Below are 10,456 nucleotides of genomic sequence, written 5' to 3' on the forward strand. Positions count from 1 at the left end.
GAAACCCTAGGGCCGATTTTGCATACCCTACTCTCTCTCTCTCCTTCTAGTTTCCTTCTTGCTAGCTCTTGGGTGTGATTCCATTAGAGGCATTACAATTGTGGTGTTAGGCTTCCAAGAAGATCAAGATCAAGAGGATTGTCAATTGTTTGCTATAGCAATTGAAAGGTATGTAACTCTTAAACCCTAATTAGTTCATTTCGAAATTAGCCTCCTCCTCTAGGGTTCTTGTTTTGCAATTCAAAGTTATATGTTCAATAGTTAAAACATAGATCCAAAGTAGGTTGCATGTGAACTTAGGAATTGTTTTCTAGTTTATTTGTTTTACCTAAAACCCATCAAGTAGTTTCGGACTTCGGTCCGATGCCGGGGTGGTCCCGAGAAGTAGTTATGTATGCTTGATGTCTTCGTGATTCATGCATGTTTATGTTATGTGTATATATTCCGGACTCCGGTCTGATGTCGGACAAGCCCGATGCAATATATGTGATTATATTATATGTTCATGCTTATGTTATGTCCAGTTATTCCGGACTTCGGTCCGATGCCGGGCGGGGTCCAAGTTATTCTGGACTTCGGTCCGATGCCGGGCGGGGCCCGATGCAGTGGGCGGGGCCTAATTTATGCTGGACTTCGGTCCGATGTCGGGTGGGGCCCGATGTAGTGGGCAAGGCCCAATATCTGTCTTATGTGTTATTGTATGGTATGTGGTAGTTTGGGGGAGCTCACTAAACTTCGTGCTTACAGTTTCAGTTTTGGTTTCAGGTACTTCAGCTAGCAAGGGAAAGGGCTCGGGATGATGGCATGGCACACACCACAGTTTTCTTAGCCTGGGAGTTTACTCTGGTATTTTATATGAGATTGTGATATGATAACAGTTTTATGAGATTTTGAGATACATGTTTCATGATTTTATACTATGGCGATGATATTTATGTTTATTAAATGATTTTAAAAACGAAATTTTTGGCTAGTATTTTTGTGATGTTTCATATATGTGTTGGGCTTATGATCCATGTTGGACTAAGTTTATGTATGGATACGTAAAGAGTTGGGCCACATGAACCATGGATCATAAAACCCATGGGTATGGATTTGGGTTATACCCATGACCCTTGGAATCCTACATATAAATATGTGCTCTATAGCTAAAAAAAGCTGACATGCATGTTATTGGAGTTCATGGGTGTTTTTGGGTGCATGGAATTCTCTCTCAAGTTCCTCCTTGTTCATGATGTGTTGTGACTTTATTTGAGGCTTCCACACTATTGGGGCTAAGCTCTTAAGGCCAAATACATCAAGACTTCAAGCTACATAAAAGGTATGTTACCCTAACTAGTATCTTGTATGGTATATGTCAATTGTATGCTAGTTATAGGCTTAATACCTTGGAAACATCATTGCATGTATAATTAGTGAAAACATAGATCCAAGGTATTTAGGGTTGTAGGTGCACCATAGGATGTTGTAGTATACAAAACCCAACAGAAGCGCCATTCTAGAAGCGCTATTATGGATGAAGAAGTGTCATCCTATGGTTCTAGAAGCGCCACTCTGGAGGTAGAAGTGTCATTCTGGAGGAAGAAGCGCCAATTTGAAGGAAGAAGTGACACTATGGTTCTAGAAGCGCCATTCACGAGGAGGAAGCGCCATCCCTGGAGAAGAAGCGACATTCCTTGCATAAGAATCATCATTCTCATGTTGATGTGTCATCTTATCGCAACGATGCGCCACTTGTGTTCCTTGATGAGCCGTATGCTATGAAGTCCTCTATGATGCTCAATATTGTCTAAGGATGCCATGAAGTTGAAGAAGCTTAAGGACTACACCTTGATGTGCCACCATGATGGATGAAGCGTCTCTAGTGTTCATGATGCACCACATATGCATCATTATGTGCCATTATGGCTCATGATGCTCCATCATGTGTGTTGTTGATGCTTATGGGTTGTATGACATTGATGAATGTTCTAGAAGCTACTACATGGCCGACTGTGATTGGTTGAAACCATTCATGGGCCTATAGGCCAATGGGCTTGGCCCATTAGGGTTTTAAGTCTGATCCCTCAAGTATAAATAAGGATTCATGCTAACTTATTTGTGTTTCTTGTAATTCTAAAGTGATAGGCGTATCTACTTGTAACCTCTGTTTGAGAGCACTGAAATAAAAAATACTCCCCTCCTGCCCATAGGCGTAGGTTACTTTGACCGAAACACGTAAATATTGTGTCTTGTGTGCTTGTGGTTTTGCTAGTTATCCGCTTTATTTCCTAACATATACCACATAACTCGTTCTTTTAGTTAATTTCTCAATTACATTTCTCAATTACATTTCACATACTATTTATTAGTTGTATATTACTACCAAAGTACCATTTACCTCTGCATGTGTTGGAGCTATCCTCATCCCTTAAGTGCTCTCTAGAAAAGAAATTTGTCCACTAATCTAACATGGTATCATAGGTGGTCTAGCAACTCAAGTACTCAACACACGTCTTGTCTAATCACATATGGTCATTGTCTCATTGAATGTTATAGAGTCTCACATTAGTTAGACACAATATCGTTTGTCTTTGTCATGATCGAGTAAGCCTTCTCTCTCCAATGGCTTTTTGGAGAGAAAATAAAGGCCTATCCAACATGGTATCAGAGCGTGGTTTAGTATCTCACAAAATCAATGCACGTCGAGTCTAATCGTATTGATTATCCATATCAAGGTGTAGGTTATAGTCCCACAATTATAGGATACAATCTTATTTTCCTCTATATATCTTAGAGTTGCACAAACAGAAAATACCAACAATCATAAACAACTATCTTGAATCGAGTTAGTCTTTACAATAATCAACAAAAAATAAGGAAACATCAAGATTTCAATTTAAATCTATCATATCTCTTTCCAAGCCGTCGACAAACATCGCGCCTCATCATCTTCATAAATTCCTACAAGTACCAAATGTAGATGAATTAAAAAAAAGATTTTTTTTAGTAAAAGCCCAGAAAAACTACACTCGTGGGGTGAAAGACAAAGAAATTAAGGGAAAACCTCAGCAAGTTCTTCATCTGAACATAAATCAGCAAGACCGTATATATCTTGAATATTTTCATTCAAAAAAACGGTAGTTTCAATTACAGATGAGAATATCTCTAAAGGTGGGTACTGGTCTTCAATCTTTTTAGCTACTTCTTTGAGATTCATCTAAAAATACAAATCATTAAGCACACTAAGAAACAGTTTAAAATAGGAAAAAATGATTAATGAATTCAAATTTGTAGGCTTTTTTTTTAACATAAATGGGGGCATTGTCACAAACAGTTTTTTAAACTTTTTGCTTATTTACTTAACAAACCTGACAATCTACTGATAAGCCCTTGATGCTTGCACTATCACTATAACAACGACGATGAAGCTCTTTTTTTATAGGCGGATGATGTTCAAGTAAATTTAATCCCAAGTCCTCATGATAAAAAGCTTGAGAGAAAAAAGGCATCATTTGTTGAACCATGAAGGACATATCAAGGTCGCCATCAAAACCACTGTCGCCGCCTCCTTGGCATTGGGGCTCACTCATAGCTGAAAACATGCTACCTAAATCTTGATTATCATCCATATGTTGACCAAGTTGACCGATCGCTCTCATCATTTCAGGGTTTCTAGTTATTTGATCCAACATATTCCTTAAGAAATCTTGAGATTCCATTTCAGATTGATTTGGAACTCCGTCTAAGAGACCAATCAAAGCTGGATTTTGCATAAACTGATTCATGATTGTATCTGGATCTAATTGGCCAACGGCGAATGGATGAATTTGGTTTGTAGGAGTAAGAAAATCTGGACTAGAATCGTCATCATCATCTGCATATGACACTGTTGGTCGTGCTTCTCTCTAAAATCACAATTCGAAATTTAGTGCCCAAAATAATATTGAGATTAATCAATTCCACTTTTTATTGTTTCTAAATTGCAGGACAAAAATACTTGCTAAAAGATTAATTTTCTGCCATAAAACCATTTTATTTCCCGAATAGAGTTTACAATAATCCCACTATAAAAACAGAAGATAAGATCCTTAACGTCTCACTTTAAGTTTGTGTTATTTGTATCAAATACAATTAAACCAGACATCAAAAATCATGCTAACACTATCATATTCATTTTACTCCTACCTATTCTATCATAGCTATCATAATTTAAAAATGTGAGAGACAACATACCTTTTTGTAGGTTGGTATATTACACTTTTTTGAAACCGCTTGCTTTGCTTGTGTCTTGAAGAATATTGTAGAGAGTTTGCTAGACGTTTTTCGCTAATTAAAATAATCAAATTAAAATATTTTAAAATATATATACATCGTAAATACCCATTGAGTTAAATTTAAAAAAATAATAATTTATTCATACCAGTTCACTAGGTTTAGGCAAAGCTGGTGACCAAAAAAATTAAGTTAGATTAAAATAACATAAATAAATAAAAAGTTTAATTTGGAAAAAAAACTCACATAGTTCTCTTGAAATCCTTCCATTTTTCTCAAATGTTTGTTCAAAATGAGGCTTGCAATATAAGATCCCATCAAATGAGGAGTAATCGTTCTCCTAAGAGAATAAATAATATAATGTAAATTGTTTATGGTTGTTATAGAATGTTTTTCGAACACTTGGTCAAAATTTTATTATACAATCATAAAACATATGCACATATATCTATTGTTTGTTGCTTGATTCTTATTAATTAAATTGGAATTTATATGAGAGGCCACACGATCTTAAGGCTCACATCATCCTTAAACTATAACAAATACGAAACGGAGCCTTCGCGATCACCTAATGATAAAAGATAAAAGGTATTTTCTATTGTTTTTGTAAATATATAAAACAACCACCTACTATTGGTTTCAGATCCTATTTCATGATATGTAGAACCTCATAATCAAGTCAAACGATTCATTGATCCAAATCTAACAAAAAGATTAAAAAAAATACCGAAAGCTTTTCATCACACTGGCTGCATTGAAAACATTCATTATGATACAAAACTCCATCGACGAATATCTCTTCATCTGGATCAACAGTTTCATCACAAACAATGCAAATCTCTGTAGACATTTCCTCAAATTATTATTATTATTATTTTTCCTTTACGAATCCAAACTCATTACTTCCTAAATTTAGAAAGAACATTCAAGGTGGTCAAATCATTTTCAATTTTCAAGAAAATGTACGCTTATTTAGTAATTAGAGGTTAGAAATTAAGGGTCTATTATAAATTAGAATAAATTACAATGATGGTCCTTTTTTGCATGTGATTTTTTAGAGTTTATAATTAATCTTTAATTCTTTATAAAAGTCTAAACTAAAAACTCCAACATAATAATTCATAAAGCCAAGTACCATTTCTAAAAGTAAAAGCCATATTTCATTTAGTCCTTCTAAGATCATCGTTCCATAAGAAAGATTTACATAGACGTAGCGGGTAAACGAACAACAAGCTGTGTCGCAACCCCTTTTGGATGGTAAAACTAAGGCCCTGTTTGATACTCGTCTGACTGAGTCAAGTCAGAAATTTTTGGCTGACTCGGTCAGCTGTAGCTGTTTGATAACCCTTCTGACTGAGAAATTGAGGTCTGACCCGGTAAGAGAGAAGGAATCGGCTGACTGAGAAAGGAAGACGTCTAATTCCACTTGTGCCCTTGCGTGTATATCCCTGTACGTGTAGGAAGAATCGATCCAACACCCCTTTTACATCTCGTTCGTAATAGGCTCACAGAATCGATCATCCAACACCCCATTTGCTTTCTTAAAATCAATCACAGAATCGATGGACTGCCTCTTTCCACTTCGGTTCGAATTTAATTGCAGGTATGTTTCCCCTTCTCTTTTGCGTTTATATCTCCAGCAGTAGTAAGAAATTAACCATCTGAAATCACTTCCATTCATCTTCTCGCAATCAATCAACCATCTGAAATCATATCAGAATCCATATGCTCCTATGTTCTCATTTTTCTTTTGTATCTGCTGGTTGAGTAAGGAAGAAAGAAAAAAAGACATTGATTTTCTCTTGGGGGTAATTTCCTATCTCTATGCTGCTTCTCTCCTAATCTCTCTAATGTTGTTGCAGGAGTGGTGCTATGTACATTTAAAACATTCGATGGATACACTTGGATTTTTTTTACTACAATAGAAAGTGTCACACCCCGAACCAGACGGCGGAAACGTCCGGGGGCTCGTGTGACTAACAATTGAATTATCATTACAGTGAATATAAATGAAACATAACATCATCATCACCATGCATAATTTAATACAACTGCCATTGTTTACATCAGGTATAATCTTTTAAGTTACATGAGCAAAACATTCGCTGGATGATGTTTAACAGTACACAAAACACAATCCCATATTCTTGATGATTTTTCTGCCTAACGAGTCCCTGAGAATACAAGTTATTTTGAAAACGTCAACATATATTATGTTGGTGAGTTCATAAGCATGTTTGATTGAAAAGTTTTGTATAGTTCGTAAAGCACCAGAAAATCCAATATTTTCTGTAAAGTGGTTTGAAAATGATGTGTCAAATCAAGTATTAATGCATGTGTGTTTACTGTTTTTGAAATGTATAAATAAACAAAAATGTAACCAAGATAGAAACCCTGTATTTTCTGTTGTAAGTGGAAGGTGATGTATAAATATATTTATCCCAGAAAATCCGATATTTTCTGCATATAAAAGTATCGTAATCATAAAATTTCCAAGACCGTGTATCGATGTATGTATGTTTTTAGTATCGTCTAGATTTGTATAAATATACCGAAATCTTTGATGAAGTTAGTCTCTAAGTGAGCCGTTACAACCATGCTTGATAATGATTAATTCGCCCGTCTTGACGTTTTCAGGCGCCAGTTTTGATACAGGTAAGGTTTGTCGTCTAAGACTGGCCTAGTCTAGCTGTAGCGAGCAGCTAAGGCGTGGGGGGTCACCCCGTATAGATCTATACACAATGTGACAACCGTCAATTTTTGGCCAAGTCAAAGTCAACTAAAGTCAACAAGTCAAACCGGTCAACTCATCTAACCCTTGTATATTAGGGTTTCCATCATGACTCTTATTGTACCTACTCGCAATCTTAATATAAAGTATCACTTAGAGTTTTCACGTGTTCGGAAATTCTAAACCCTAATCAGGGTAAGTGATGAATCTACTCGATAAAACATTATTCCTTAACCCTCGGGGGCATATAACAATCATAACAAGACTTAACGAGGTTTACAAACCTTGAATTACGGAGCCAAACACTCAAAAGGGTCACAAAAGAAGTCTCTCCCAATCTCTTCCACTCTAACTCTCCCAAAACTCTCTAAGTAGGAGAAATCGCTACAAGTGTGTGTAATCTCTCCCAAATCTCTCCAAGTATGTGAAATCTCTCCCAAATCTCTCTCTATATGAGAAATCTCTCCAAGTATGTGAAATCTCTCTCTGTATGAGAAATCTCTCCAAGAATGTGAAATCTCTCCCAAATCTCTCTCTGTATGAGAAATCTCTCCAAGAATGTCAAATCTCTCCCAAATCTCTCTAAGTATGAGAAATCTCTCCAAGAATGTGAAATCTCTCCTAAATCTCTCTCTGTATGAGAAATCTCTCCAAGAATGTGAAATCTCTCCCAAATCTCTCTAAGTATGTGAAATCTCTCCCAAATCTCTCTAAGTATGCCAAATCTCTCCAAGTATGACAAATCTCTCCCAAATCTCTCTCAAAATCTCTCTCAACTTTTTATAATCACTCGGGGCATCCCGACCCTCGAATTTGACGAAAACAGCTCGAAAACGGAAGTCTACGCAAAAAACAGCCTTAAGGAGCCGAAACTCCTCTTAGGAACCGAAACTCCTCTTAGGAGCCGAACCTCCTGAGAACCGAAACCCTATCAACCGAAATGGACCGAGCGGTCGGTCTATTTCGGTCCTCTGACAAATCCGAACCGAGACTCTCCCCTTCCCACCTTCGGCCCGAGAGGGCTTGACCCGCGCAGCCGAACCTCCACTCTCGGTTCCTCTTCTACTCTCGGTTCCCATGCACTACCGAGCCTTGCCTTCGGTTCTAAGCTCCTAAGGAGCCGAACCTTCGCATCCTCGGCCAGAACTTCGGATTTTGACAGTTTTTACCCAGTTCCCAATATTTTTAGCGTTTTGAGCCCGTTTTTCGAGATTTTAACACGGGATTTTCACCAAAAATCATATTTTAATATATAAAACCCCTTATTTCCTAATTAATCACGTTTTGGGGCATAATCCTTATCCAAGAAGAGTGGGTGGGATATTATTGGTGGAGTGTTGACTTTGCTTTAGTGTATGACACAAGCAACCACCCATACCCACTCCATGACCAACCCACACCCCTTCCCACCATACCTAGTCACTTCCTTGTACTTTTCCATCAATCTCCAGCCATTCCCACGTCCTAAGAGCTGGACAACCCACCCTCTCTCCTCACACTTCCTTCATTCTCTCATTTTTCCTCCAAGGATCACACTCCAAATTCTCTCACCATTCTCTCTCAATTTCGAGACTTCCAAGGCTGATCATCAAGCTTTCTTCCACTCTTGGTAAGTATAATTCATTCTTCTTATGATTATTACACATCCTTCTACTCAAAATCATAGGAATCTTACACAAACATCGTCACCTTCATGTTAGGTTCTCGATTCATCAAGGCATCTTCTAAGTGTTCTTGAGTTGAACACTTCTCTTCTCCAACATCCATCCTCTAAGAACACATAAGGTGAGTTCATACCCCTATCTTTTCATGTTTTTCTTAAGTTTTAAGGGGGGAAATACAAGTTAAAACACCAAGAACACAACTAAACTCATTTAACAGCCTTCATCAGAAAAGTTCAACTCCATTCACGGACTGTTTTGGTCAACTTAAATATTTTAGTTTTCAAAACTGTATTAGGTGAAAATAGTTCAGGTTCATACCTTTAAAATAACTATTTTCACATCTCCATACGATTTTTCTACGATTTATGGTGATTTTTACAAAATTGCCTATCATTTCAGAAACAAATTCGGACCAGTCTGTGAATATGAACATTTTAACACAAGTTAAAGACTTCTAAAAATGATAATAAAAATTATGAATAAACTAGACACATTTTGTGAACTCTCAGAATTTACGGAATCAGTTTTTGACTTCGTATGATTTTTCTAGGATTTTTCTAAAACAGTGTAGAAAAGTAAAAATCTAGATAACAGCTTATAACTTTCATCACACTTTGTAACGTGTTGAGCAAAGTGTTAATATTCGAAGATTTCATATTTTACATGTGTTTCTTGTTGTGGTATAATTATATAACAGAAAATACTCACTGAATTGTAAGAATCCTCCATTATTACCATTAGTACAAAAATAAGGCATGATAACACATAGTTATATTTTGCTATACATTCGACTTACATAGAAAAGGGTCCTTATACATCACAAACAAACACGCTAGAACTATAATAGGTATAGTTTAGGTTCACTACCACTACCACCATTTGATAAACTATAATATGCATAATTCAGGTTCACTATCACTACCACTATTTGGTGAATTATGATATGTATAGTTTATGTTCACTACCACTACCACTATTTGATAAACTATAATATGCATAATTCATGATCACTATCACTACCACTATTTGGTGAATTATGATATGTATAGTTTATGTCCACTACCACTACTTGACGAATTATGATAAGCATAGTCTCGGTCTTTGGTTTTTAAGACTACATTCTATCTAGCATTGTTAGTTTTCAGCCATAATTACTAAGTGTATATGCTAGAGTTATATAGAACTTAGTCATGATCGACTTAGAATTGGTGGGTCCGCTTTATTTACTGTTCCTTGTTTGGTTGAGGGCCTAGGGCAGACCCATTACATTCGACGGTCTATTTAACTTAAATTTTATATAACTTATATACACTTAGAGATTATAGAAGGAAACTATAGGAAATTTTAGGATGCACTATTTATTAATATAGAAACTTACGATTCACTCTTTAAGGAAAATATCGGATTTTCTTTGGAAACATATCTCTATTAAGACTACATTACGTCTAGAATTGTTAGGCTTCAACTATAATTGCTAAGTGTATATGCTAGAGTTATATAAGAATCTAGTCACAATCGACTTAGAATTGGTGGGCCCGCCTCATCTCCTGTTCCTTGTTTGGTTGTGGACCTAGGGCAGACCCATTATATTCAACGGTTTATTTAACTTAAATTTTATATAACTTATATACACTGGGCGATTGTAGAAGGAATCTATGTTTCCCTCTAGGGTTCATTATCGCATAACATAGAAACATTCATTTCACTAAATAAAGAAAATATTGGATTTTCTGGAAACATACTTTGTCGCTTTTGCAAGGAAAACGGTTTCTTTCTCAAACAAAACTCTTATGAACTCACCAACTTA

The 10,456-nt window shown here is 36.3% G+C and overlaps 1 protein-coding gene across 1 annotated transcript; it reads right to left on the reverse strand.

Moving 5' to 3' along the window:
- Positions 1-2,854: 2,854 nt before the first annotated feature.
- LOC145121337 (uncharacterized) lies at positions 2,855-5,104 on the reverse strand. The gene is made up of 7 exons (XM_079057100.1): positions 4,982-5,104; positions 4,501-4,594; positions 4,403-4,425; positions 4,216-4,308; positions 3,351-3,887; positions 3,047-3,199; positions 2,855-2,943 (listed from the first exon to the last, which is right to left on the reverse strand). The coding sequence occupies exons 1-7, from the start codon at positions 5,102-5,104 to the stop codon at positions 2,866-2,868; spliced, it is 1,101 nt and encodes a 366-aa protein (XP_078913226.1). The 3' UTR covers positions 2,855-2,865.
- Positions 5,105-10,456: the final 5,352 nt, after the last annotated feature.

This window comes from Lactuca virosa, chromosome 6 (genome assembly GCF_052849685.1).
Source record: "Lactuca virosa cultivar CGN04683 chromosome 6, Lactuca_virosa_CGN04683_v6, whole genome shotgun sequence".
NCBI classification, from domain to species: domain Eukaryota; kingdom Viridiplantae; phylum Streptophyta; class Magnoliopsida; order Asterales; family Asteraceae; genus Lactuca; species Lactuca virosa.

Bases quoted from the DNA above. Each gene is read 5' to 3' on its own strand.
- LOC145121337 (XM_079057100.1), bottom strand. From the start codon at position 5,104: ATGTCTACAGAGATTTGCATTGTTTGTGATGAAACTGTTGATCCAGAT. The intron at 4,426-4,500 runs GTGAGTTTTTTT...TTTGGTCACCAG, and splicing joins AAGGATTTCAAGAGAACTAT to CTTTGCCTAAACCTAGTGAA. The intron at 2,944-3,046 runs GTTTTCCCTTAA...TGGTACTTGTAG, and splicing joins CAGATGAAGAACTTGCTGAG to GAATTTATGAAGATGATGAG.